A 15,793-nucleotide genomic window follows, 5' to 3' on the forward strand; every position below is an offset into this window, starting at 1 on the left:
CAGACAGTTTAAAAAAAATAAAAGTTAGTAAAGTTGGTGAAGTTGGTAAATTAATATAATCAATATGTTGCTAATGTTTGCTAATGTTTCTAAAATTGCTAAAGTTATTTAAAAGTCTTGTCCTTTCGCAAGATTGACTCACGGCAGCAAAAATGTGGAAGACCACCACCTTCAAGATTCTCACTTCAGTAGTAACTTTCAAAGAAGTTCCCAAACGGCTACCAAACAGCTCACAACTGGCTCACCGCAGCAGCGACTGTAGTCTGTAGTCTGTAGACTATAGTCTGTAGTCGAAACCGCCACTCCTTCACTGCTTCAATCCACTCATGGACAGTTCTCTCTCCCACGGTAAAGTCTCTCTCGCCTAGCACCAAGAGCCCGGAACCGCAATGTCCGCGCTCTGCGCAACACCAGGTGCGAGCTCTGCAGCTCTTGTCTCCCGGCCACTCTCAAACACTCCCAGACTCGAAACCGCTGCACACGATACCCCCAAGTTCGTTGCTCCGCATTGTTCGTTGCTCCTCAGGCAACTTGCAGTGATTCACAGCCTCCTGTGACTCAATGACTCAATGGGTCCTGTCTCCCGCTGTAGCTGATTCATGCTCTGCCTCCTACGCGTCCAGCCGACCGCCTCACCTCACCCGACTAAGCCAGAGCCTGGACCGGAGCCCCTGCTGCTGCTCTCACCTAACGGCAAGAACAGCTGACGGCAGGGACAACACGGAACCAAAACCGCAACCGTAACCACAGAGGATCAGATGGGGTGCTGCGTTAGCTTCCCCGCTGACCCCCCTTCCTCTGATCTCTTCCTTAATCGGGTGGTGGCGTGCTTGGCTTGGCGTGACGGCCAACGGCTAGCTCACGGAGGCAGAATTGGAGTATGGCCTCTGATCGGCGTCTGGCGTTTCTGCTCTCTGCTGGCAGGTACAGGTACGCTCTCACACAACAGAAGGTTGCCCTTGCTGCAGATACTTGCTGGATTGTGTTGACCATGTCATGTTTGCCAGCCCAGCCTATTACACTGCGAGGTCGAAATGGCTGAAACCAATCTGCAGACACATGGGGACCCGCAACCATACGGTCTCTCTGTGCATTTTGAAATCCGATTCAAGAGCTCTTTTCGCTTGCGGGGTCGCTACGTTTCTAAGCCACACCTGGATAGCCAGGCAAAAAGCCTTGCGAGGGGTGCCTTAATTTCATGCTCTAGGTCACACCGAGAAGTCACCTCAATTGAAGAAAGCCCTCGAGTTGCTCTGTGCACAATGGAATCTGATTAAAGAGCTTTTTGTTTGTGGGGAAGCTAAGTTTTAAGTATTGCATGGAAAGTCAGGCAAAATGCCTTGTGAGGGGTACCTTAATTTTTGAGAAGTCACATCAAACCAAGAAAGCCCTTTTTATAAAGTATATGCACTGGCACTTTACACAAGCCCGTCAGGTTGCATTGTTACGTTTTTATCTTTTAAACTAACTGCATTTAAATCATGCAAAAGTTTAGCAAAGAACCTGTAGAAACCTTTATTGTACAGCTTTTTAGATAACTATTTCTATGTTTTGTGGAGACACTTCATGTCTAAATGTACTGTGTAAGCACATTTCCCAGTTCAATCATGTACCAATTTACTATTTGCACTACATGATTTTTTTTACCTTTTGTACAAATGCTGCATAACCCTTTTATAATGCAAGTTATCGAAATAAAGCAATTTATGATATATATATATATCATACTTACCAACCATTTCATCATCAGCAGCTGAAATAGGAAGTGACAAAAGAGAATTAAAAGAAGTATACATTTAAACAGTCACAAGTATACAACGTAAACAGTAAGAAAGAGAGAAGCCAAACCACTGCAGAAAACAGGTAAAGGAGATACATTAGGGATAGCACTACAGTAGTAACAACTGTCTGGGTTGTGGGAGGGGCTTAGTAAAGTATTAATGGTGTTCTTTGTGTTTGCAGATGCCAAGCAGTCCCTCGCTAAGAACCCTGTGAGGAAGAGGAACAGCAGTGGAGTCTCTCTTGTATTTTCCATTCCCACTTTACCCCTCTTTACAGGGAGTGAATTATCATTCGCTTGCAGTGGAATTTTAGCGTTGGGGACAAGTTCTTCTGCTCCTGAGGAAATCACAGTTACCAGGTGTGTGTGTCACTTGACATATTGAAGTGCCATTTACCAAAATTTCACCCGGGCAGAATGGCTGAAGGATTTGATGTCAAGGCCTTAGCCACAGTACTGGAGCGGTTACAGAAACAGCTAAGTCAAACTATGGAAGCAAATAAAAATCTTACAGAAGAGGTTAGGAAGTCTAGTCAAGAAGCCAGTTTCCTTATGCAAAGATTTGATGACTTTGTGGCAAGTGCCAACCCAGGGTCCAAAGAGCAAGAATCTCAAAATGTTTCCCCTTCCAACTCAGCGGCAGAGTTAACTACACAAGTCATACAGGCAATTCTACCTACTATACCCTTGGCAGCCCCAGAGAGTTTTAATGGAGACCCCCATAAGGCTCAAGTTTTCCTCACACAATGCTTCTTACATTTCCTTTATAGATAAATGATTTTTAAAGAAGATCAATCCATGGTGGCCTTCTTATTGTCTTACCTTAGTGGAGATGCCGCCACTTGATCCATGCCACTGGTTAATTGCAATGATCCTATACTCTACAATTTCAAAGAATTTAAGGTAGAGTACCTTCAAATTTTTGATCGAAGAACCATTTCCCAGACCACTAATAACAAGCTCTTGGATTTGAAGCAAGGAAATCGGGAGTTAGTAGTGTACGTTGTACAATTTAACTAGTTAATTGTGGAGACTAAATGGCCTGAAGCAAAGAGAGCCGCGATTTATTATAGAGGTCTCAAGGATTAACTGAAGGATGGCTTAGCTCAGATTCCTAAAAGACCCACTGATGTTTAAAAAATGATTGATTTAGTACTTCAGATAGATCAACGACAAAATGAAAGAAAGAGTGAGCGTCGCAAGGAAATTAGACACTTACCACCTTGCTTTGACAGGATAAAACCAGAATCTATGAAACCTTAAGAGACTGCCTCCAGAGATGAGCCCATGCAAATTGGTTGAGTACGGGGGCCTTTAACCAAACAGGAGAGAAAAATAAGTGAGTGGGAAGCTGTGCATGTACTGTGGGAATACTGGGCATTTTGTTACGGAGTGTCCTAAAAAGCCTAAAACCAATTTGTGGGTAAAATACAGGCCCCACCAGTAGGAGGAGTTGCTCTGGTGGGTGCGTCTGACAAGACAACTCCAGATTCTCAAGTGGTCCCAAATACTCTACAATCAGCAGCCCCTCATTTAATCATTTACAGTTTGATTACGTTTGGAACCACTGAAGTGGACAAGATCTCTGTCATGATAGATTCTGGCTAATAGATTCATCAGACCTTCCCAGTCACCGGTTTCTTCCCCATTGTTCTTTATCTCCAAAGAATATGGAAAACTAAGTTGCTGTATTGATTATCATGCTCCGAATTTAGTTTCCAAGAAAACTTAATTCCCTCTGACATTGGTTTCAGAGTTTTTGGATCAGGTGAAGGAAGCCCACGAACACACCAAATTGGATTTGAGAGGAGCCTATAATTTGGTGAGCATGGCTGAAGGGGATGAATGGAAGACTACAAATCAAACTTGATTTGGCCTGTTTGAGAATCAGGTCATGCCCTTCAGCCTATGAAATGCCCCTGCTGCATTCTAGCATTTTGTCAACGATGTACTCCGGGAATTTTTCAATCACTTCGCAGTGGTCTACATCAATGATATTCTCATTTTCTCTGCTAACATGGAAGATCAGGTCTACATGGGAAAGCAATTTTAGAGAAACTACTGGAAAATCAGCTTTTTGTTAAACTGGAGAAGTGTGTTTTTCACACCACTCATGTTGAATTTTTGGGTTTCATCTTGTCCCCAGAGAGAGTGTCTATGGATGATGCCAAGGTTAAAGCAATCAAGGACTGGCCATCTCCCCGCAATGCTTTATACCCAATTTTTCAGAATAGGTTGGTGCTTTCATCATATTCTGAAGAAGAAAGATAATTTCTATTGAGCTCTGAAACTGAGGAGGCCTTTCAGTCACTGAAGGAGATTTTTACTACAGCACCGATTTTTTTACATCCAAAATCGGAAGAGTCTTCCTTTGTAGAAGCAGATGCATCTTATCAGGCCATAGGAGGAATTTTGTCTCAATGGCACAAGACCACAGGACAACTTCATCCGGTTGCTTATTGTTCCCTAAAGTTGTCAGTAGCGGAAATCAACTACTCCATAGCACATAAGGAACTGTTAGCAGTTAAGGATACCTTCCAGAAATGTAAAAGACACACAATTGATAGACGGAATGCAGGACACATCAAAACATTCAATCCCAGTCAAGAGATCTGAGTTAAATCCATCATTCTTTTGCTCACCACGCCATCCCAGTTTAGACCTGGCCATAGGAATATCAGTCTTGACCCTGTGCCTCATGAGAACAGTCCAGCCTGAACTGCTAAGCCAGGTCCTCCCTGGACCAGAAACAAGCATCCTAGGACCGGTTTCATTAGGCGCAGGGTCAAGACTGATTTGCATATAGCTGGATCCAAACTGGAATGGCGAGCAAAAAAACAATGGATCTAGGCCCAGATCTCTGTACTGGGGTGAATGTATGACATTGTTCTGCATTCTGTCCTTCAATGGTTGTTTTTGCATTTGTCACCCCGAGTGGGACGGTTATGCACAGACGTGGGTCCCGTGCTCTTCATGCCACTGGAGTCAAGCCATCCTGGCTGATGATGGCTGAAAGCCCGAAACCAGTCCTAGGATGCTTGTTTCCAGTCCAGGGAGGACCTGGCCTGGCTGTTCAGGCTAGACTGTTCCCATTGGGCGCAGGGTCAAGAATGATTTGCATATGGCTGGATCCAAACTGGAATGGCATAGTGAGCAACAAAACTGTTGATTTAGGCCCAGATCTCTGAACTGGGGTGAATGTATGACATTATTCTGTATTCTGTCCATCAATTGTTGTTTTTGCATTCAAGAAATGTAGGCATTAATTGTTGGATACTAAACATGAGGTCACAGTTTTTACGGATCACAAAAACTTTCAGTTTTCTAAGTCAGCATGCACCCTCACCACACGGCAATTGAGATGGTCCCTTTTTTTTGCAGACTTCAACTTTGTATTAACTTACATGCCTGGAACTGCCAATGGAAAGGCAGATGCCTTGTCTCGCCTAATTACTGGCGATCACAAGGAAATTAACAAGGATGGTCACATCATCCCAGAGGAAAAGATCATTGGCAGTGCTTTGTATGCAGAATTGGAAAACAAGATCAAGAACTAATTTTCAGAAGAAAGAATGCTAAGATGGATCTACGAAGGTTTGGGAAGAGATGTAAAAGACGGTAAACAGTATCATTAAGGAAATCTTTATGTTCCAAGTGAGGAGCTGCGCAAATAAATTATCCAGCACTGTCAGGATAACCCATTGGCCGGACACAAGGGTGTGAAGAAAACTCTGGAACTGATAAGACGCGAATTCTGGTGGCTGAATCTTGAAGCTCAGTTGAGAAAATGTGTGTCATGCTGTGAACAGTGTCTAAAAGGAAAGGTGATAAGACAGGCACCACAAGGGTTGCTGATGCCTTTGCCCGTTGCTCCAAATCCATGGCATACTATCGCCATGGATCTCATAGTCGATCTTCCTTCCAGTTAGGGATTTCTCACCATCTGGGTACTGATTGACCAAAAATATTTTTCAGAAAGGGCTCACTCTGTTCCATTAAAATCAATCCACAATTCTGCTCAACTCGCTACATTATTTACTCAACACATAATCAAGTCTCATAGAGTCCCCAAGGTGGTTATCTCAGATCGACCAGGATTGATTTGGGTCTCTAAATTTGCTTATAATAACGCAGTACACTCATTCACAGGTTATTCCCCATTCTTTTTTAATTCCGGCAGGGATCCAAACACATTAGTGGGTAAAACGGAGAGCGATGTACCAGCAGTTGAGGAGGTGGCATATGAATTGCAAAGGGTCTATCAAATAGCAACTCAGAATCTTATGAAGGCAAAAGAGTCTTCTAAGAACCAAGCAGACAAGAAAAGGAGAAGTAATCCAGTTTATGAGTCAGGAGATAAGGTCTGGGTTTCTGCTCGGCACTTGCGATTAAAGGGGAATAAGGAATTCCACCCCTGATTTGCGGGACCTTATTCAGACAAGATGGTAAACCTAGTTAGTGTTAAGATCAGGCTTCCCACAAGTTTAAGGATGCATCCATGGTTCCATGTGTCTTGAGAAATCCATTGGGTTTGAGAAAAGATCTACCACCTGCTCCAATCCAGTGTCAGTCAGGTGAAGAGTTTGAAATAAAACTATTTATTGACTCCAAGTTAAAGAAAGGGAAGACATTCTATTTGGTGGATTGGAAAGGCTTTATTCCCAAAGATAGATCCTGGTTACCCAGTTCTAATGTTCAAGCCCGAAGATTGGTTTGAGAATTTCACAAGACTCACCCCAACAAGCCCAAAGAGGGAGGAGGAGGGGATTTGGTGGGGGGTACTGTCAAGGCTGGTCTATCCTGTACTACATTCCCCCCCCAGACAGGCTTAAAATGAAAGAAACTGCTGAATTACCCATGGAATTGGATTCACTGATTCACTTCATTAAAGAAAGTGAAGAAAGGTGCAGACTCCATTTTGTCCTACACAAAATGGCGGCACTTGCTGCTCTCCCTGTTTCAGAGTCAGGGTTCTACAGTTCCGTGACGAGAAAAGTTTTCAGGTGTTCGCGCGCATGCTCCTGGCACACTTCAACCGTCGCTCTGAGGAGAAAGCAGCGTTTCAGTTTGGCGCATTCTCCAAGTTAGAGTTTTCATCAGGGGAGTAGCGTTTCTAGAGTATCTCTGCCTGACATTTTCCTGCAGCTTTAGGTGAGCTAATCATAGCAGTGCTTGAGTTCACCCGCAGCTGAAATTCCTTCAACAAGATTTACTGTCAAGTTGGTGCTTCCTTCATCCACTGCTGGAAAGGTTGTCAGAAGTATTTAAGAAGAAGAAATCTGTAAGTTATGTTAATCTATTCTCAGGCAACGTCACAGTGCGCTATCTGCTCGCTTGTGAAGTCACAAAGTTGACCTCAGTTTTCGCATTATTCAGTTCTAGTTCAGCTTTACTTTTGAGGAACAAAAGGAAAAAGAAAAGAGCATCAGTGAAATATTTTGGCACATTCACAGTTTTCTCGTGAGAGTGTTAGTGACAATCAGACTCTTTTACAGATACATATATCCTGCGCCTACCTAGTTCTTTTGCAAGGAATAATACATACGTTTGTACAAGACTCTATGTGAGACTTTCCACTGGAAAATTAACAAGAGTAGCACTACTAAGGAAAGCTAGTTCAATTTTTGCCAAGATAATAAAAAGATAATTTAGCATCATCTTACTTGTATGTAGAAATATATATATATATTTTATACTTACCAACCATTTCATCGGCAGCAGCTGAAATGTGAAGTGACAAAAGAGAAAATTAAAAGTATACAACGTAAACAGTAAGAAACCACTGCATAAAACAGGTAAAGGAGATATATAGCCAGCGAGAAGGTGAGGAAAGCTTGGCTATGTAACTTTGAAGTAATGGCTCTAGGTGTGGTTTGAGGCTGCATTCTAGTGTGGTAGGCAGTGGTTTCCGACCCACCGGGTGATGGAGGTGAGTTAGTGATGCCTATAGTGTTAGGAAAGACTGGAACTGTGGGGCTATCAGAAATTGATGCAGTGTTCTTGATGAGAGGAAAGAATACCTCAAATATTTTAAGGTGGTGATCTGATGTCTGGATGAGAATAGTAACATTGTTGTAGTTGGTGATGGTGACTGCTGCTCTGCATGCAGATGAAGGGGCTACCAACAGTTTGAGACCATGCAGTGTTTTTCTGGTTGCAGAGATCAAGAGAAATGAGAGCAAGGTTTTACTCCATTTTACTCATCTATTTGTGTAAAAAATTAGGTCACTTACTATAGCTTCTATATTCGCACAAAAGTTAGGGACGGACACCAGGGTTTCTGAGTGAGATTTGAGGAGTCTGTGTTTGGATGCTTTTTTTGTTAGATTCAGGGGGTAATTCATTTTATAAGCATAGCGTCTCAATAGCTCCAAGTAGGTATTGGTTGTTCTTTGTGGATCCATGCCAGAAGCAGGTTGTACATTGGGGGGAAGAGGGGGTGGAAGAAGTGGGCTGGAGGCGGGGGAATGCACTAATAGGGATAGTACATGTGGCTGCGTATGAACGCCGGATACAGGCAGAGGTTGGACATACTGAGGACAAAATTCTCTTATAACCTATATAGGACACTTCTCAGACTGCCACTTTTAAAGCTATAACAATACACAAAAGAATGTAGGCTTTTGTATAATTAGTCTGATTACAGTATTCAAATTACATGTAATAGTAATTAGCCTTATTTAAATACCTGTCAGAATAGCTCCTCTAGCTCAACATGGGTTTGTCTAACATTCGCTATCTTTTAAATAATGTTCCTGTTAGACCTGTCAGCCTTAGGTTGATCAACCCACAAACATTTTGCCTTTTTCCTCCAAATTTTTGCTGATCTCACTTTTGTTGGTCTAAGGACTCTGTAAACATTTCAATGTCTAATCAGTGCTAAGTGGTGTGTGCTTTCTCTTTGAAATACGGTACTCTTGGCTTATATCCATCTCGCATATGTAATTTACTTGCAAGTCTCAAGTAAAGTGGTACAAAGTGTACTGAGACGTATGAATTAAATGCGACTCATTTCCTTGCAAAAGAAACACAATTGATGGACGGAATGCAGAACAAATCAAAACATTCACCCTCAGTCAAATGATCTAGGTTTAATTCATCATTCTTTTGCTCACACTGCCACCCCAGTTTAGATCTGGCCATATGCAAATTAGTCTTGACCCTGTGCCTCATGGGAACAGTCGAACCCGAACTGCCAAGCCAAGTCCTCCCTGGACCGGAAACAAGCATTCTAGGACCGGTTTCGGGGTTTCACCCCTCTTCAGACAGGATAGCTTGATTTCCAGTGGCACAGTGAGCCCAGCACCCACATCTGTGCATACCTGGCACACAGAGGGCGAGAAAGTAAAAGACACACAATTGATGGACGGAATGCAGAACAAATCAAAACATTCACTCCCAGTCAAGAGATCTTGGTTAAATCGATCATTCTTTTGCTCACCATGCCACCCCAGTTTAGACCTGGCCATATGCAAATCAGTCTTGACCCTGTGCCTCATGGGAACAGTCCAGCCCTAACTGCCAAGCCAGGTCCTCCCTGGACCGGAAAAAAGCATCCTAGGACCGGTTTCTGGGTTTCACCCCTCTTCAGCCAGGATATCTTGATTTCCAGTGGCACAGTGAGCCCAGGACCCACTGGCGCACTTAGGGCTAGAAAGCAAAAGACACACAATTGATGGATGGAATGCAGAACAAATGAAAACATTCACACCCAGTCAAGAGATCTGGGTTAAATCCATCAATATTTTGCTCTCCATACCACCCAAGTTTAGACCTGGCCATATGCAAATCAGTCTTGAGCCTGTGCCTCATTGGAACAGTGCAGCCGGAACTGCCAAGCCAGGTCCTCCCTGGACTGGAAACAAGTATCCTACGACTGGTTTTGGGGTTTCACCCCTCATCAGCCAGGATAGCTTGATTTCCAGTGGCACAGTGAGCCCAGGACCCACGACTGGGCATACCTCGCTAACTTAGGGCGAGAAAGCAAAAGACACACAATTGATGGAATACAGAACAAATTAAAGCATTCACCCCCAGTCAAGAGATCTGGGTTAAATCCATCATTATTTTGCTCACCATGCCTCCCCAGTTTAGATCTGGCCATATGCAAATCAATCTTGTGCCTCCTGGGAACAGTGCAGCCCGAACTGCCAAGCCAGGCACTCCCTGGACCAGAAACAAGCATTCTAGGACCGGTTTTGGGGTTTCACCCCTCTTCAGCCAGGATAGCTTGATTCCAGTGGCACAGTGAGCCCAGGACCCACGTCTGGGCATACCTGGTGCACTGAGGATGAGAAAGCAAAAGACGAAAAAGCAAAATACATCAACTGTTGTTTTTGCACTAATTGCAGCACTTTTTGTACCTCCCACTCAAGTATCATTACAGACCTGTCTCAGCTGCCATTACAGTTTGTGTGTTGAGTTTTAAACTGCCATTTTGACCTGCAAAATATTTTGCCTTGCCTAAATGTTCCATCTTAATACATATAAGTCACTCCTAGGGTAGGCTCTACACAGCTTAGGGGGAGGGAGCAGTGTATTTAAAAAGTAGGACATGTCCCGATAGTGAAAATCACTTAAATTGAATTTTCACCCCTGCAAGTCATGACTTGCTGATAGGATAGACTTATTACATTTAATAAGTTATAACTTCCAAGTGGGAGCAGGTAGACATCCTGAGTTTGGTGTCTAAAGAATTGTAATTTAAAGCCCACTTTAATGGTAAAGTCAGATTTTAAGTTACAATTCTGAAAATCACACTTTTGGAAACCTTGCATGTTCTTGTTCCAACCATTTGGTGCCTGCAGCTTGTATCCTGGGCTACATGACTAGGTATAGTTGGCAGTTGGTCTTTGGGTGTTGCTCCAAGACAGTGAGACAAATGGGGAATAGGTGTGCTGGGATGGGCCATCCCTGACTTGATGAGGGGGAGGAGCTGTCACCTACTACATTTGCACATCACAAAGGCTTTGCCTGAGCACTCCCACAAAGGGTTTGACACTAGTCCTTTGTGACCCCAGACAAGCGGGGGCCAAGGCAGGAAGGCAGGAAATTCCTTATTGTGGGACTCCGCATCTCTTCACAACCAGGATTAAGATACTTTGGTCAGTGGACCTAATTGGGTCCCTGTAGCCGGTCCACGCTCCATCTTGGTTCGCCTGAACTTATGACATTGTCCCAGTGTAGGGTACCTACAGTGGGCGCTTTGTGATTTTTGGCATTATCTTTACTTAATTCTTTAAAATTGCATATCTCAGGTTATACTATTTAGATATTTGTTATTTTGGTCTTGCTTTATTAATTACAGTATACCCAAGTATTCTACATAGATGTAAGACTTTCCTAGTGTCATGTTTTCACTTTATTACTGTTTAAAATGCTTCACAAGAACTTTACACATTGCCTAATAGTTAAGCCTAACAGATCTGTGCCACGCTACCAGAGGGTTGAGGGCAGGTTAATTTGGGGTTTGCATACTACTTCACCATAGTAGAAATTGTGGTTGCTGTTTGTGCAGGGCTTCACACCCACCCTAACCAGTAACCCAGTTTCCAACAGTTCCTAAAAACAAAAAGACTGATATACATGTTTGGAGAAAATAATGTCTCTTTTAACTAGAAATTAATTTGTAACATCTTAAAATTACAAACCTAGGGGCATATTACCAAGCTATAGCGATAATTATCGCTAAGCTTGGTTAGTGGGAATTAAAATATCGCCGTGTTCCGACGATTTTTACCGCTGAGATACCTTGATATTATCAAGATTTATCTCAAAAGCGGTAAAAATCGTGGGAAATGCATGAATATCGCTGTAAAATCAGCGATATTCATGCATGATCGTGACAATGCTCTTAGCCATGTTATCCACCTTCCATTGGATAACATGGCTAAGAACTGCTCTGCGATACAGAAAAGGGGGTGGTGATGAACAGAGTGTCTGAATTAAGCAGACCACTCTTACCCAGTCCAAAGATCAGGGCTTGATCCATCACCGTTATTTATCTCACTGCCCCATCCCAGCTCAGAACCTGGCTATATGCAAATTAGTCTGTCCCTGGCCCAGTGCATCATGGGAACAGGGCAGACCAAACTACCAAGCCAATTCTTCACCAGAAAGGAGACAAGCTACCGGGGACCGGTTTCTGGCATTTCAGCCTCTTCGGCCCGGCTTGCTTGAATCCTGATGGAGCAGTGAGAAAGGGACTCATGTCTGAGTATACCCTGCCACACCTATAGTGGCCAAAAACGATACAGAAAAGGGGGTGGTGATGAACAGAGTGTCTGAATTAAGCAGACCACTCTTACCCAGTCCAAAGATCAGGGCTTGATCCATCACCGTTATTTATCTCACTGCCCCATCCCAGCTCAGAACCTGGCTATATGCAAATTAGTCTGTCCCTGGCCCAGTGCATCATGGGAACAGGGCAGACCAAACTACCAAGCCAATTCTTCACCAGAAAGGAGACAAGCTACCGGGGACCGGTTTCTGGCATTTCAGCCTCTTCGACCCGGCTTGCTTGAATCCTGATGGAGCAGTGAGAAAGGGACTCATGTCTGAGTATACCCTGCCACACCTATAGTGGCCAAAAACGATACAGAAAAGGGGGTGGTGATGAACAGAGTGTCTGAATTAAGCAGACCACTCTTACCCAGTCCAAAGATCAGGGCTTGATCCATCACCGTTATTTATCTCACTGCCCCATCCCAGCTCAGAACCTGGCTATATGCAAATTAGTCTGTCCCTGGCCCAGTGCATCATGGGAACAGGGCAGACCAAACTACCAAGCCAATTCTTCACCAGAAAGGAGACAAGCTACCGGGGACCGGTTTCTGGCATTTCAGCCTCTTCGGCCCGGCTTGCTTGAATCCTGATGGAGCAGTGAGAAAGGGACTCATGTCTGAGTATACCCTGCCACACCTATAGTGGCCAAAAACGATACAGAAAAGGGGGTGGTGATGAACAGAGTGTCTGAATTAAGCAGACCACTCTTACCCAGTCCAAAGATCAGGGCTTGATCCATCACCGTTATTTATCTCACTGCCCCATCCCAGCTCAGAACCTGGCTGTATGCAAATTAGTCTGTCCCTGGCCCAGTGCATCATGGGAACAGGGCAGACCAAACTACCAAGCCAATTCTTCACCAGAAAGGAGACAAGCTACCGGGGACCGGTTTCTGGCATTTCAGCCTCTTCGGCCCGGCTTGCTTGAATCCTGATGGAGCAGTGAGAAAGGGACTCATGTCTGAGTATACCCTGCCACACCTATAGTGGCCAAAAACGATACAGAAAAGGGGGTGGTGATGAACAGAGTGTCTGAATTAAGCAGACCACTCTTACCCAGTCCAAAGATCAGGGCTTGATCCATCACCGTTATTTATCTCACTGCCCCATCCCAGCTCAGAACCTGGCTATATGCAAATTAGTCTGTCCCTGGCCCAGTGCATCATGGGAACAGGGCAGACCAAACTACCAAGCCAATTCTTCACCAGAAAGGAGACAAGCTACCGGGGACCGGTTTCTGGCATTTCAGCCTCTTCGGCCCGGCTTGCTTGAATCCTGATGGAGCAGTGAGAAAGGGACTCATGTCTGAGTATACCCTGCCACACCTATAGTGGCCAAAAACGATACAGAACAGGGGGTGGTGATGAACAGAGTGTCTGAATTAAGCAGACCACTCTTACCCAGTCCAAAGATCAGGGCTTGATCCATCACCGTTATTTATCTCACTGCCCCATCCCAGCTCAGAACCTGGCTATATGCAAATTAGTCTGTCCCTGGCCCAGTGCATCATGGGAACAGGGCAGACCAAACTACCAAGCCAATTCTTCACCAGAAAGGAGACAAGCTACCGGGGACCGGTTTCTGGCATTTCAGCCTCTTCGGCCCGGCTTGCTTGAATCCTGATGGAGCAGTGAGAAAGGGACTCATGTCTGAGTATACCCTGCCACACCTATAGTGGCCAAAAACGATACAGAAAAGGGGGTGGTGATGAACAGAGTGTCTGAATTAAGCAGACCACTCTTACCCAGTCCAAAGATCAGGGCTTGATCCATCACCGTTATTTATCTCACTGCCCCATCCCAGCTCAGAACCTGGCTATATGCAAATTAGTCTGTCCCTGGCCCAGTGCATCATGGGAACAGGGCAGACCAAACTGCCAGACTAATTTGCATACAGCCAGGTTCTGAAACTGGGATGGTGCAATGAGCTAAAAAACGGTGTTGGATCTAGCCCTGATCTCTTGACTGGGTGAGAGTACTCTGCTTAATTCAGAGACTCTGTCCATCACCACCCCTTATTGTAAATAAAATTGTAAATAATTTTGTCCACCCTAAGCGTGGAAGGGTATACTCAGATGTGAGTCCCTTGCTCATTGCACCATCAGGATTCAAGCAAGCTGGGCCGAAGACACCTGAAATGGCAGAAACCGGTCCCCGGAAGCTTGTTTCCTTCCCAGTGTAAGAATTGGCTTTTGTAGTCTGGTCTGCCCTGTTCCCATGATGCACTGGGCCAGGGACAGACTAATTTGCATACAGCCAGGTTCTGAAACTGGGATGGTGCAATGAGCTAAAAAACGGTGTTGGATCTAGCCCTGATCTCTTGACTGGGTGAGAGTACTCTGCTTAATTCAGAGACTCTGTCCATCACCACCCCTTATTGTAAATAATTTTGTCCACCCTAAGCGTGGAAGGGTATACTCAGATGTGAGTCCCTTGCTCATTGCACCATCAGGATTCAAGCAAGCTGGGCCGAAGACGCCTGAAATGGCAGAAACCGGTCCCCGGAAGCTTGTTTCCTTCCCAGTGTAAGAATTGGCTTTTGTAGTCTGGTCTGCCCTGTTCCCATGATGCACTGGGCCAGGGACAGACTAATTTGCATACAGCCGGGTTCTGAAACTGGGATGGTGCAATGAGCTAAAAAACGGTGTTGGATCTAGCCCTGATCTCTTGACTGGGTGAGAGTACTCTGCTTAATTCAGAGACTCTGTCCATCACCACCCCTTATTGTAAATAATTTTGTCCACCCTAAGCGTGGAAGGGTATACTCAGATGTGAGTCCCTTGCTCATTGCACCATCAGGATTCAAGCAAGCTGGGCCGAAGACGCCTGAAATGGCAGAAACCGGTCCCCGGAAGCTTGTTTCCTTCCCAGTGTAAGAATTGGCTTTTGTAGTCTGGTCTGCCCTGTTCCCATGATGCACTGGGCCAGGGACAGACTAATTTGCATACAGCCAGGTTCTGAAACTGGGATGGTGCAATGAGCTAAAAAACGGTGTTGGATCTAGCCCTGATCTCTTGACTGGGTGAGAGTACTCTGCTTAATTCAGAGACTCTGTCCATCACCACCCCTTATTGTAAATAATTTTGTCCACCCTAAGCGTGGAAGGGTATACTCAGATGTGAGTCCCTTGCTCATTGCACCATCAGGCTTCAAGCAAGCTGGGCCGAAGACGCCTGAAATGGCAGAAACCGGTCCCCGGAAGCTTGTTTCCTTCCCAGTGTAAGAATTGGCTTTTGTAGTCTGGTCTGCCCTGTTCCCATGATGCACTGGGCCAGGGACAGACTAATTTGCATACAGCCAGGTTCTGAAACTGGGATGGTGCAATGAGCTAAAAAACGGTGTTGGATCTAGCCCTGATCTCTTGACTGGGTGAGAGTACTCTGCTTAATTCAGAGACTCTGTCCATCACCACCCCTTATTGTAAATAAGAACTGCTCTGGGCAGGCGTTTGCTTTTGGAGATATTCGATTATTTCCAAAAGTTGGTAATAGGGGATAGCGATGTTAGCGACTGTTTCCAGTCGCTAACATCTTGGCACACCCACTTTGCATGTCATTAGCGATAATCATCGCTGACATGCATAGTGGGCCCCTAAATGCCCGCTATCGCCTATTAGCTGTCGCTAACTGGTGTTAGCAACAGCTAGGTAATAGGGCGATAAAATTATCGCTGCTATAGCGGGAAAAATTCCTGCTAAAGCGGCAATAATGCCCTTGGTAATATGCCCCCTA

General features: G+C 44.7%; 1 protein-coding gene across 2 annotated transcripts in view; it reads right to left on the reverse strand.

Annotated features, from left to right (window-relative positions):
- The window catches only part of LOC144826898 (GTPase IMAP family member 3-like), a 77,255-nt gene that overhangs the window by 36,843 nt on the left and 24,619 nt on the right, over positions 1-15,793 (reverse strand). The window contains exons 3-4 of one of the 2 annotated variants that reach the window (XM_078685358.1): positions 7,481-7,501; positions 1,733-1,753 (exon numbers count right to left, since the gene is read on the reverse strand). In XM_078685358.1, the coding sequence (XP_078541484.1) occupies positions 1,733-1,753; positions 7,481-7,501 (42 nt within the window). The remainder of the gene's footprint in view (positions 1-1,732; positions 1,754-7,480; positions 7,502-15,793) is intronic. The other variant, XM_078685360.1, reaches the window with a different exon arrangement.

This window comes from Lissotriton helveticus, chromosome 4_1 (genome assembly GCF_964261635.1).
Source record: "Lissotriton helveticus chromosome 4_1, aLisHel1.1, whole genome shotgun sequence".
Taxonomy (NCBI): domain Eukaryota; kingdom Metazoa; phylum Chordata; class Amphibia; order Caudata; family Salamandridae; genus Lissotriton; species Lissotriton helveticus.